Source organism: Zootoca vivipara, chromosome 8, assembly GCF_963506605.1.
Source record: "Zootoca vivipara chromosome 8, rZooViv1.1, whole genome shotgun sequence".
NCBI classification, from domain to species: domain Eukaryota; kingdom Metazoa; phylum Chordata; class Lepidosauria; order Squamata; family Lacertidae; genus Zootoca; species Zootoca vivipara.
The window spans coordinates 317472-330589 of record NC_083283.1 but is presented as its reverse complement, the minus strand read 5'-3'; the positions used below and the strand labels follow the sequence as shown (position 1 = coordinate 330589).

The 13118-nt window shown below is 57.2% G+C and overlaps 1 protein-coding gene across 1 annotated transcript in view; it reads left to right on the top strand.

Moving 5' to 3' along the window:
- Positions 1 to 10966, top strand: part of LOC118089705 (microtubule-actin cross-linking factor 1, isoforms 6/7) — a 28624-nt gene extending 17658 nt beyond the window's left edge. The window contains exons 17-31 of the mRNA XM_035124475.2: positions 981 to 1150; positions 1272 to 1431; positions 1579 to 1785; positions 2686 to 2811; positions 3888 to 4031; positions 4578 to 4766; positions 5568 to 5688; positions 6029 to 6198; positions 6667 to 6829; positions 8098 to 8252; positions 8480 to 8554; positions 8965 to 9082; positions 10037 to 10221; positions 10464 to 10629; positions 10941 to 10966. Of these exons, the coding sequence (XP_034980366.2) occupies positions 981 to 1150; positions 1272 to 1431; positions 1579 to 1785; positions 2686 to 2811; positions 3888 to 4031; positions 4578 to 4766; positions 5568 to 5688; positions 6029 to 6198; positions 6667 to 6829; positions 8098 to 8252; positions 8480 to 8554; positions 8965 to 9082; positions 10037 to 10221; positions 10464 to 10629; positions 10941 to 10966 (2175 nt within the window). The remainder of the gene's footprint in view (positions 1 to 980; positions 1151 to 1271; positions 1432 to 1578; positions 1786 to 2685; positions 2812 to 3887; positions 4032 to 4577; positions 4767 to 5567; positions 5689 to 6028; positions 6199 to 6666; positions 6830 to 8097; positions 8253 to 8479; positions 8555 to 8964; positions 9083 to 10036; positions 10222 to 10463; positions 10630 to 10940) is intronic.
- Positions 10967 to 13118: the final 2152 nt, after the last annotated feature.

Sequence of the window (13118 nt, the reverse complement as noted above, 5' to 3'; positions counted from 1 at the left end):
ATTAAAAATATAAACAATAACAAGAAAAAAAGAATACAAAAAAAGATAACAGAAATAACGTAACTGGCATAAATTCAAATTAATAACATAAATTCAAAATTTAAGCCACCCAACACAAGATAACGCATAACCTAAGTTAATTCTAACTATTGGGCAAATTAAACAAATTAAACTATATACATACCAATATATCAAAATAAATCCCCAAACATAAATGAAAAATATGCCATAACAATTCACTCATCGTAACTTAAAAGCAACTTCCAATTGCTAATGTATTGTTTCCCTTATTATATCATTGTAACTTGCTTTTCTTATGATTAATTTACCATACTAAATAATTGAATTACTACTTATTCTCCTAATATCTACCTACATATTCCCATATATTCCCTTAATCCAAACAAATCATTAACTTTGTTTCTATACCTTCTCTTCTAAAATACTCTTCCACATATTTCCATTCGACTTTTATCTTTTGTTTTGGTGTATTCCTAATCGCTGCCGTCATTCTAGACAAGCTCCTGTATATTGGCGCCTCCTGGATGCAGCCTGTTTCTCCCTCTGCCAGGATGAGGGCAGCGTGAGCAGGATATCACTAGTGAAACTGCTGCCACTCCTGAGTCCCTCTGCCACCAGTGGCCACGGGAGGAACCAAGTGGTGGCGCTTTCAGCCAAGATATACCGCTGAGTGAAGCCACCATCACGATCCTGGGCCATCTAGTGATCCATTGCCCATGCCTAGTCAGGAGCGGGAAGGGAGCCTGGCCAGACTCACGTCAAAACCCACCTTGCCCCCAACTGTCCTTGGGAGCAGTTGTGGTCTACCTGGCAGGAGTACACTCATGAACCCCTATCTACTCTCCTTCCCCTTGGCATTTCAAGGAGCAGCCAGGGGTCTTTTTCGAGGAGGGGCGTGCTCCGTGTCCCTCCCTGCTCTCCTGACTGGGCCCTTTGCCTTCTCTTGCCCCACCCTGCAGGCGTTCCAGAAGGGACTGCGTGCCAAGCGCCCTGTCTATGAGGCCACCTTGCGGAGCGGGCGCCTCCTCCGGGAGAAGGCGCTGCTGCCTGACGACACCCAGACCTTGGAGGAGATGCTGGCGGAGCTGAGGGGCCGGTGGGAGGCGCTCTGGGGCCAGGCGGCTGAGAGGTGGGTGTGCAGTTGGGTGTGGAGGTGGGGCTTTGGGCCGGATGTCCAAGGATGTCCCCTTCCTTCCCACTGGCCAGAATCTGCTGGCCCCTTGACCTTGGGCCGCCTTTCTCCTTTTCAGGCAGCGCAAGCTGGAGGAAGGTCTGCTCTTCTCAGGCCGCTTCACAGACGCTCTGCAGACCCTCATGGATTGGCTGTACCGGGCTGAGCCCCAGCTGGCTGAGGAGACCCCCGTGGGTGGGGACAGGGACCTGGTCAGTGCCCTCATGGACAAGCACAAGGTCTGTGGGGGGGTCTGTAGCGGAGTCGCTCCACTTTGGGCTGGGGGCACAGGGGTGCCTGGATCCCCTTGGTGGGGTGGTGGGCTTGCAGTGTCCAGGAGCAGCCGCTGGATGTGCCTGCCCCATTCTCCCCCCCCCCTTCCACAGGTCTTCCAGAAGGAGCTGGGCCAGAGAGCCAGTTGCATCAAGGCGCTGAGGCGCTCCTTGCGGGATCTGACGCGCGGCAGCAGCAGTGGTGGCACAGGAGACTCCCAGTGGCTCCAGAGCCAGGTGGAAGAGCTCAGCCACCGCTGGGAGCTGGTCTGCCAGCTCTCCGTCTCCAAGCAGGACCGGCTGGAGGCTGCCCTACGGCAGGCAAGTGGGGCAAGAGGAGGAGGAGGAGGAGGGCTCTGGTGAGCCATGGCAGGCGGGCAGGAGATGAGCAAAGTGGGTCCTGGGTTGCCGTCTCTCCTCTCAGGCCCAGGCTGCTTGGCATGGGCTGGCTTGCTCCCCAAGGTCAGGAGCAGGCAACCTGGGCCCACACCAAGCCCCCTTCCTCTGGAGGGTGTGGGCTGCTTGCTCTGAGCTGCTCTCACTTAGCCACCTTTCAAGAGCAGGGAGGGAAGGACCTGGCCAAGGATTCTGGGTAAGGCGATGTCTCTGGCTCCCTGTGGCTCCGTCTTGCTCAAGCAGCCCAATCGCTCTCTGGCCGGCCTCTGATTCAGACCAGCCATGATTGAAGGCTCAGGAAGGGCCAGGATCCTCAGAGTCCCAGAGGCTGGTAGGCACTTGCATGGCAGAGAGGTTTTTTTCATGGACAAAACAAAGCAGAAACGCTGTCACGGAAATTTGAGAGAAACAAAGCTACAGTTGAGAACGAACCGGACGTTGGTTTGTGGGAGAATTGGTGCTCAGGACCCTCAGGATGTAAAGTGCTTGGAAGGAGCCACTGAGGGAGGGGTGCTGGGGGAAGCCGCTGCACCAGGGTCCTCCCCCTGGTCAGGCCTGGAAAGCCAGCCGAGGATCTTTTAGCAAAGTGGGGGGGGGGGAGGAAAATGACCTGAACCCTTCCTTGCCAGTCACCATTCTGGCTACTTTCAGTGGCTGCCCCATTGCTTCTCTACCTACCCCCCTGTACCCTGGCCTTTGCTGGGACACCCCCTCCTCTGGTGACTGGGTGGGGCTGGAGGAGGAGCCTTTCCTTGGGGAGTGGGGGGCACCAGCCCTGCCCAGGTGGGTCTCCCCGCTGTGATGCCAACCTCTTGTTTCTTCCAGGCCGAGGAGTTCCATGCCCTGGTGAACTCCTTCCTGGGGCGCCTGACTGAGCTGGAGAAGTCCATCAAATTTGGTGCCCTCCCGTCCGAAGAGGCAGCTGTGCAGGAGTGCCAGAGCCAGCTCCAGGTGGGCAGCCCTTGGGGGAGGGAAGACAGCTCCTTCCCCATCCCTTTTCCTTGGGCCTTGAAACTGTGGGATGGAATGAGATGAAGAGGTAAAGGTAAAGGTAAAGGGACCCCTGACTATTAGGTCCAGTCGTGACCGACTCTGGGGTTGCGGCGCTCATCTCGCATTATTGGCCGAGTGAGCCGGCGTATAGCTTCCAGGTCATGTGGCCAGCATGACAAAGCCGCTTCTGGCAAACCAGAGCAGGACATGGAAACGCCGTTTACCTTCCCGCTGCAGCGGTACCTATTTATCTACTTGCATTTTGACGTGCTTTCGAACAGCTAGGTTGGCAGGAGCTGGGACCAAGCAACGGGAGCTCACCCCGTCACAGGGATTCGAACCGCTGACCTTCTGATCAGCAAGCCCTAGGCTCTGTGTTTTAACTACAGTGCCACCTGGGTCCCTAGAGATGAATAGGAGGGAATCTTTATTAGTGATAATCCTTCCTCTTGAGAAAGCAAACCTCTATTTCAGCTCTATCCACGCACAGTTTATCTCTAGAAGTTATTGGGACAAGGCTGCATAACCTTCTAGAACAATTATGTGACCCAAGGATGCTTTAGGCAGATTTGGATTATTTTCTCTCTGTTTTATGTTTCCCTCTTAACGAAGAAATCACTCTCAGACTGTTTAATAAATAAGAAAATACATTTACTCACATCAAAGTCTTGCCAGGATTCTACGGATACAGTGATGAAAACCAGGCAGGCAATAATTCTTAAATGCTACAAAAAAACCATAGTATGGTTCAAAAGGGAGAGAGCAAAGCAACGTCTTCCCCCATTGCGCGTAGAGAAAAGGGCGTGTAGGGACAGGAAGAAGCAAAGATTAAGTTTCCATTGTTCTCCTTTCCAGAGGATTTGACATCATAGAGTCCCCTGAATGATGACTATCCAGCCCTCATTCAATCTGTGATTTGGCTGCAGAGCCTCCCACAGAAAGAGCCCCCCCCCATGCCCAGAGGAGGAGCCTGTGCCAGGTTGCGCCCACCCCCTGGCTAGGTGGCCCTGAGTGCCCCTCCCCTCTGCTTGCAGGATCTGCAGCAGAGCCTCCAATGCCAGCAACTGCAGCTGGAGTGCATCAGCTCCCTGGGGGACGAGATCCTCAGCACCTCCCACCCGGACTCCGTCATCACCATCCGGTCGTGGGTCACCGTCGCCAGGAGTCGCTTTGAGGAGGTGAGGGTGGCGCACGCAGGGCGGGGGCAGGAAGGGGGTGGGAGAGTCAGACTAGGACTTGGGAGACACCAGGGTTCAAATTCTCCCACTCGGTCATGAAGCTGTCGCTTGGTGTGAACTTAGGGCCAGTCCATACCTCTCTCACCCTTACCTACCTCACAGGGTCGTTGTGGAGGAGAACCCTGTATTTCATCTTCCGCTCCTGGTAGAAAAAGGTGGGAGACCAAAGCAATGAATGAATGAATGAGGAGGGATGGCAGCCTCCAGCCGCAGCGTTGAATCAGGGCAGAAACACACAGCCTTAGTGCTACAGACATGCAAGCTGTCCTAGCTGCTGGAGGGGCTGGGGGTGTCTCTTCACCACCTCCCTAAAGGGGGCCTGGCTTGAGCTGTGCCACCTCCCACTCTTGTGGGTCCAGCAGGGGAGAAGAGGTGGGGCTAAGGGAGTCAGGAAGGCTGAGTGCCAGTTCCCCTCCTGCCAAGAGGAGCAGGGAGACCTCTGCCTGCCCTGGGACCCCCTGGCGCCAGCCCCTCTGTGTCCCGCAGGTGCTGAGCTGGGCCCAGCAGCAGGAGGAGCGGCTGCAGGTGCAGGCGGCCTCTCTGGCCACGGAGCGGAAGGAAGTGGCGCGGCTTATGGACTGGATCACGGCCGCTGAGGAGGCCTTGAGCCTCCGGGATGAGGAGCCCCTCCCAGAGGATGCGGAACAGCTGGAGGAGCTCAGCGCCCAGCACGGGGTAACTGGCCCACCTTGACTTTGTGGCATCCCTGGCTGGGAATCCCTGAGGGAGATGGAACGAGGATTAACCCGGCAAATTAAAATTTAAACCTCCTGTCCCATGTGTGGGCGAGAAGTATGAGAGTAAGCAGGCTGTGAAGCCCTTTTTTTGGCAGAGTAAAAACTCTTTCGCCACTTACTGGAAGCTAGGAATTAGTCGATTATACCTTTTATCCCAATAGATTTGTGGCCTGCCTACCTTTCCCCTCTGTCTCCGTTGTGAAGAGTGACCCACACATTTTAGTACAAACAAAAAGGTTTACTTACATTTCAATGCAGGCAGCAAATACTTTAAAGTAGGACACAGGGAAAATACGTCTTAGTTACAAAATGCAAAATCAGCTTCCGAAAGGGAGCGTGGGCTCTGAGCAGAGCCCAGGCTTGTGCGGCTGCTCACATCGCTGGCTTGAAGGAAGAGGGAGACTGAGGCAAAGAGGAAGCAGAAAAGATGGAAATCCTTTGTCCCATTTCCTGCCACAGGTGTAGGGTGTGTGACATCACACAGACCTATCTTCTCTGGGAATACAGGAACTCTGTGAGTCTGAAGCCCCTTACAGGTGCATTTAGCAAACGTAATTGTCATTTGGACTCTAGATTTTCCCACCATCCCAGGGAGAGGGGGCTAACTCCACCCCGACTCCAGCAGGAGTGAGACACAAAAAACTGAGGCAGCTGGATGTTGGACCAGCCTCCCTGTGGCCCCACCTTGCAGGGAGGAGCAGCTGCCCTTTCCCTCCCCTCTCTCATTCTCCCCCCCCAGGTGTTCATGGAGGAGCTGACCCACAAGCAGCCAGATGTGGAGAGGGTCACCAAGAGCTGCAAGCGCAAGACAGCCCCTGAGGCGGGGGGAATTGCCCCTGGCTCCCGCAAGCTGCCTTCCCGTAAGTTCCCCTCCCTCAAAGCCAATGTTTGTCACTGGAAAGAGGCTTGCTTGCATGCTGCCTCCTCCACAAATTTGCCCAATGCATCCAAGTTAGTGGCCATTGCTGCTTCCTGCAGGAGGGAGTTCCACAGTTTGATGCTGGCCAGTGTGAATCAGTCCTTCCTTTTATCTGCCCTGAGTCTTCCAATGCTCAGATCCACTGGACGTCCCCACTGAGTCCTAGTGATGGAAGAGAGGGAGGAAGAGAATTTAGGGGCTGGGCTGAGGGCTGAGTGGGGGCTCCTCTGAGCACCTCAATGGCCCATTGCTTCACAGCCAGGCACACTCCTCTCTTGCAGGGCGGCGCAGTACCAGGAAGCTCTCCCCCAGGGCCCGACCCATGCCCCTCGAGGACCTGGCCCCCCAGAGCCCCCTCCTGGCCCAGCTGGTGCAGCGCTGGCAGCAGCTGTGGCTCTTGGCCCTCGACCGCCAGTACCGGCTCCAGAACGCCCAGCAGCACCAGCGAGAGGTAAGGGGTGGGGGCACTGGAACGAGGGGGGCAGTGGGGAGCCCACGGGGGTCCAGGCTCTGCGTGGCTGGGAGAGAAAGAGGCAGCTGAGAGTGGGGCTTGAGTAGGGCGGATGTCTGGGGGGTGCCCTCCAATGAACCCCTTGATGTGGGCCCCTGGCGGAATGAGGGGGTCCCTTTGGCACCTTGAACCTTAAGCCCCAGCCTGAACCCCCTTGCAGGGTGAGAGGCCTCCCCCTCCCACCCTCCTGACCCCACCTGGGTTGGGCAGGTGCTTATGGGCCCCTCATGGTGTATGGGGGAAGCTGGTGGGTCATTGTGGGAAGCAGCAGGAGCTTAGTGAGATGGGCCCCTTTGGATCATGCCCATCCTCTGCTGCTCCCCCCCTCCTTCCCATGGGGGTGTGACATGGATGGGGAATAGGGGGAGCCTGGCCCTGTCCCAGCAACCCCATCTTTCTCTCACTCAGCTGGAGGAGTTTGCCCACTTTGACTTCTCGGTCTGGCGAAAGCGGTACATGCAGTGGATCGGCCAGATGAAATCTCGCATCCTGGACGTCTTCCGGGGCATTGACCGGGACCAGGACGGGCGCATCACCCAGCAGGAGTTCATCGAGAGCGTCCTCTCCTCCAGTGAGTGCAGCAGTGCCAGGTGCCCAGGAAGGGGCAGGAATGGGGGGCAATGCCTCCCCGGTATCATGGACTGGCTGGATACAGAGGAGTGGTGCGAGGCACCAGCCAAGGGACCCCCAGGGGAAGAAGGCTCAGAGCCCAGGAACTGGTGGATGGACGACGGTGCCTGGTCAGAGGGAGCAGGCTGGGAGGAGGAGGCATTGGAAGCTGAAGAGGCAACCGGGTTTAGTGAGCAGGACGAGGCTGTGGCAGAGGGCAGTCCAGACTCAGAGGCATGCAGAGAAATGAAAAGGGCAGAGGAGGAGAGCTGCCACAGTCCATGGGCGTACCCAGCACGGGGCAGGGGGGGCAGCTGCCCCCCTAGAAGCAGGGCTGGCGGCGCTGCTGGCGGGGCTGGTAGGCGGAGGCGGAGCACAGCCCGGCGGAGCGCGAGTTCGGCGTTCCCGCCCACTGCACTGTGCCCTCCCTCCAGCTCCCCGTTGCGCCCTCCGGCAAGACCAAGCACGGCGGGGAACCAGAGAGCGCAACGGGAAGCTGGAGGGCGCGACGCGGCGGGCGGGAACGCCGAACTCGCGCTCCGCTGGGCTGTGCTCCGCCTCCGCCTCTGCCCACCAGCCCCACCGGCAGCGCCGCTCTCGCCCATGGCTGCGCGCTCCACCTGGGCTCCGTAGCCTCGCCCATGTTCCCACTTTGTAGCCCCTCCCCTCCTGTTCCCCCCCCCCTAGTTTTGATCCTGGGTAAGCCCCTGCCACAGTCTCCGCTTGCTTGAAACAAACTCTGGAGAGGAGGGGACTTAGGCAGCTGTGGGAAGGCAGGGGGCCTCCAGTCCTTGCAACTGCCTTATTGGGGCAAGACCTACTGGGAACAGTTGCTGGGATCACTGGGCCTGAACTGTTTTGGTTCCTTTGAATAAATAGTTGACTCCACTGGTACCTTTTATTGCTGACCTTCACCTGACTCTGGTTCCTGACCCCCAGCTGCTTTGGGACCATTCACTTTGCCAACTCAGCACACTTGGGGTCATGGCAGGACTAGTAGAGGTGTGTGGAGAGGAGACCCCCCTCCTCTCTGGCAGCAGCTGCTCTTTCTGATCCACTGGATCACTTAGCCCCCGGTGGAGCACCAACCCAGATGTGCCCTGTGGGCTGCCCTCCACATTCCAGGCTCACCATGCCTTGTTGGTGGCAGTTCCCTGGCTTGTGGGGCCTGCCATGTGGGGCCCAAGTGGCCGGCCGGCCCCCAGCCCCACCCTCTCTTTCCCTCACCAGAATTCCCCACCAACCCGCTGGAGATGAGCGCTGTGGCCAGCATCATTGACCTCAACAGGGATGGCTTCATTGACTACTATGAGTTTGTGAGTGCTCTGCACCCCAGTCGGGACATCCTGCGCAAGGCGGCTGATGCGGACCAGATCCAGGATGAGGTACGGCCCAGAGAGATACAGTACTGGCCTCGGAAGCAGCACCCGCCACTCGGTTACAAAAAAGCATTAAGCTGCAACTGTCAGAGGAGTCTTACCAGAGGGCGGGTGGTTGGGTGTCCCCCGGCCAGGGAGGCAGAAGCAACCCCCACCCACTCGGCCTGCCCTTAGGCCTGTCCCCCAGCCAGTCTTTGACTCTCCCCCCACCACCACTTCCATTTGTTTTCCAGGTGAACAGGCAGGTGGCTCAGTGCAACTGTGAGAGGCGTTTCCAGGTGGAACAGATTAGTGCCAACCGGTACAGAGTAAGTGCTTGGCCAGGAGCCCCCTTGACCCCCACCCAGCCTGGACAGGGGCCTGCTGGGCTCCTGGAGAGGAGGGGCCACTGTGCACTCCTGCCTGCATTGCAGGGGGCTGGACTAGAAGGCCCCTGGGGTTCTATGGCTCTAGGCTTCTCAATCCAGCGCCCAGAGGAGTTGGCACCCACCGGGTAGCCCCCCAGCAAAGTCACGCCAGGCCTGGGAGCAGCCAGGCAGAGGGACTCGGATGGTTGGGGCTGATATGGTGGGGCAGAAAGCTGGACCACTTGTCAGAAGGAAACCCCCAAGGGGGTCTCTTATGTCCCTGACAGGCACAACCCCTTCTTCAAGGAGAGGGGGCTTTCTCTCCTCTGGCACCTCTAGCTCACTGCTCTCTCTCCCCCCCCCCATTGCAGTTTGGGGAGTCACAGCAGCTGCGCATGGTCCGCATCCTGCGGAGCACCCTGATGGTGCGTGTGGGTGGAGGCTGGATCGCCCTGGATGAGTTCCTGGTGAAGAACGACCCTTGCAGAGGTGAGGGGCTGGGGGGGGCAGTGGGAGGGGGGCATTTCTTCCATGGACAGAGGCTGCCCCGGGACACCTCCTGGGCCTTCTAGGCAGGTTCACTTGGGGGTGTGTGTGCAATGGGGGCTCTGCTTTCCCCACTGCTCCCTCTGTGGGCCAGCAGGAGGCATGTGGAAAACGGATTCTGTCAATTAAAATGTAAATCCATTTGTGTGGATGACAAAGAAAAAGTAGCCTTTTTAGCAACATAAAACACTTATACATTCTGCAGCTTATAAGGAATGAGGCAATTATACCGTTTTATCCCTTTTATTTGTGGTCTCCTGGCCTCCCGCTCTTCACCTCCGTTGCAGAGAATGAACCACATGTTTTTAGGAAGATAAAGAAAGGTTTACTTACATTTCAATGCAGGCAGCATATACAATACAGGAAAGAAAACTTCTCAGGTATAAAATACAAAAGTTGCCTTCGATATAGGCTGTGGATGTCCAGAGCCCCCAGACACACATCTGGTCAGTTTGGAAGCAGGATGGAGAGAGAGTCTCTTCAAAGGCAGCAGAAAGTATAAAAGATTATCTCCTTTGTTACGGAATTCCCGCCCAGAGGAGGCAAGAAGTGACCACACAGAGGGTCCTCTCTAGGAAGTCTAAGAACCCTCTGTGCATTCACCCTGGGCTTGTCTGCCAAAACATGCATTTGTGATTTGGCTGCGAACCCGACAGCTTTAGGGACAAAGTGGGCACCCCAAGCTGTTGAGGTGCTTCTTCTGGACCCTGAGGGTGGAGGAGCCCCTCTCACTGCGGTGTCATGTGGGAACACCCTGGGTGCAGAGACCAGGCCCTGGACGCTGTGCTCCTTATCCTGCTGGGGCTCGGGACCAGCTGAGCACCCAGTTGGTCCCTCTTTACCCTACTTTGCTTGGAAGCGGCAGCCTCCCTGTGCTCACCTTTTCTCCTCTCCCAGTGAAGGGAAGGACGAACCTCAAGATCAACGAGAAATACCTGACGCCGGACCCTGCGGGGGGCAAAGGGGGCGGCTCTCAGTCTGCAGCCCCCGCCTCCAAGGCGCTGTCTCCCCCCAGCCGCTCCAATTCCAGTCTCAGCCTCTATAGCAGTGCTTCAGCCCCCAGCAGCCCCCTCACCAGGAAGGTAAGGGGGGAGGGATCTGGGGGTGGGATGGAGGAGGAGGGGTATCCTCTAGCCTGCCCCCACAAACACCTGACTGGAGGGAGCACCTTGTCAGCTGGAGGTGCTTTGCTCTGGGGAATCGGAGAGTGGCGCCGCCGTCCCCCCCTCCGCTCCCCTGGAAAGGCTCCCCTGCCTGGGCCTGCCACCCCCAGAGGGCAAAGGGGCTGCCCCAGCACTTGCCCTCACTGTCTCCCCCCTTGCAGTCTGTCCTGCGCAGGACACGCTCCGGGGATCGGTGCCTCCACTCTCGCAGCTCTCTGGTGACGGACGGGGCGGAGCTGACCTTTGCCAGAGGAGGAGGAGCCTCTGAGGATGGAGGAGGAGCCAGGGCGGAGGCGGAGGCGGAGGCTGAGGCTGAGCCCCCTCCAGGTGAGGAAGGATGGCAAGGGGGGCAGAGTCTTCTCTCTAGACTAGAGGAAGCTTTGGAGCAACCCAGTCTCCCCCATCACCTGGGGTAGCTCAGAGGAGGCCCACTCCCCGTGGGGAAGGTTGACTTATTCCAAGGGCTGGTGCATAGGGGCCTTTGCTCTGGGCAGCTGAGTGCCAAGGGCTGCCCTCTGCCTGCCTGCAGCTGCCCTGGGGGATTTCTGGGAAGGGGTCTCCAAGGGCCATCTAGTCTAGCCCCTTGCAATGCAGGAGTCACCACTGACTGAGGTTTCCTCTTTGCCTCTCCTCCTCAGAGCCCCCCGGAGGCCCCCCGCCCTGAGGGATGCAGCCTCTGCGGAAAAGACGGGCCGGCCGTCCTGACCACTGTGGCGCCCAGAGCCAGTTGGGGCAGGGCCCCCCCATGGGAGACAGGCTCAGAGGCCTCCACCAAGCAGCTCTGCCGCCCCCACCCCACAGAGGGCGCAAATTGGTGGCCAGCGTCAACCTGCTTGGCCAGGCTGGAGGCTGAGCAGGTGACAGAGCCGACCTCACCTCACCCCATGCCCAGCCCCTCCTTCAATGCCCAGCTGCTTTACCCCCCTCCACCCTCCAGAGCAGGCACCCAGATCCCCCCCTCCAATTATATGCAAATGCCTTTGCGGGAGGGTGCCTCCCCCAGTCCTTCCCCACCCCTTAGCCCGTCCCCTGCAACCCCCCCCTCCAGACCGCCTCATCCTTGGCACTCCCTGCTCCTCACCCAGTTCCTCAGTCCCTGTGGGGGGGCAGCCCTGCCCCAGGTGGGATGTTTGGGGTCTGCTCTGCCCACCTGCAGTGCTCAGGTGGGCACCCCCTGGATGGTCCCACAGCAGGTTCTTGGGATGAGGAAGGCCACCTCCCTGTGGTGCTAAGCCCTTCTCCTGCCAGCCCTGAGGGGTGGGGTCCTTGCCTGGAGTGTCCCCCCCTTCCCTTCCCTTCCCTTCCCTCCCCCCCTCTTCCCCTGGAGCATGCCTGCTTGCCGGCTGGCCGCTCTCTAGCCAGGTTGAATGCCTGTCATGGTTGTGGATGTGCTCAGCGAGGGACAATAAAGACCAGGGTTTCTCTAGACTCCTCTCACTCTGCCTGCCTGCCAAAACAGGCCTTTGGGGGGGGGGTGGCCTGGGGCTCCTTGGGATTGAAAACAGAGGGTGCCAGCAGGGGGCGCTGGCAGGGAAAGCGCCCCGCTTTTTGAAAACAGAAAAATGGACTGGTCCAGATGGGGCCCAGCTGAGAGTCCGTGGAGAACACAGACCATAGAATTGTAGAGTTGGATGGTACCCCCAAGGGCCATCCAGTCCACCCTTGCAATTCAGGAATCACTGACAGATGACTCTGTTGAAAAACCTCCCACGAAGGAGAGTTTGCCACCTTCCTCCAAGGTCACTCCTTCCACCGTTGAGCAGCACTGACCCTCAGGAAGTTCTTCCTAATGTTTAGTCAGAATCTTGGTCTAAATTCCAGATGTGGAATTGATTGATTGAATCAAATCTCTTTCCATGTCACTTTTCATTCAAATGAACCCCCAAAGCGACTTACAAACAACAAATAGCAATAGCTCATGATACAACATCACAAACACAGAATAAATCATATAGGATAATTCACAAATCATCAGGGAAACAATATATATATATATGTACAATATATAAAGGTAAAGGGGCCCCTGACCATCAGGTCCATTCGTGTCCAACTCTGGGGTTGCGGCACTCATCTCGCTCTATAGGCCAAGGGAGCCAGCGTTTGTCCGCAGACAGCTTCCGGGTCATGTGGCCAGAATGACAAAGCTGCTTCTGGAGAACCAGAGCAGCGCACGGAAATGTCGTTTACCTTCCCGCCGGAGCAGTCCCTATTTATCTACTTGCACTTTGATGTGCTTTCGAACTGCTAGGTGGGCAGGAGCTGGGACCAAGCAACGAGAGCTCACCCCGTTGCAGGGATTCGAACTGCCAACCTTCTGATCAGCAAGCCCTAGGCTCTGTGGTTTAACCCACAGCGCCACCTGGGTCCCTAGTACAATATATAAACGCTGTTAAAACAGCAACTTCTGAAGAAAGCATCACAATTAAAGCAAAAATAATGTTATAGGATTAACAAATTAGGGACAGATGGGGCTCGTCCACCTGGGAAGAGAAAACTCACTCTAGGAGAAGGAAAACTCTGATCCCGAACCTCCATTGCCTTGTGGGATTTCTTTGGGAGAAGAAAAGACTCTGGAGTAAACTCTGCACAAATGCAGAGCGGATCTCACCTTGTGCTCCTCCTTCCAGCACCTCCTGCAGCCCAGCTGGTGCCAAACGTCTTGCTCTGCTTTCCTTTGGACCCCCCCCCCCCAGAGAGGCCCACCTTGTGGTCTGAGCATCCCACGACCTCCACATGCTCTGACCAGGCTTGCACCCCAGGGAGCTCACTTGGGGGCTACTAACACAGCCGTTTGTCTTTGTCCGTTGTCTCTCAAG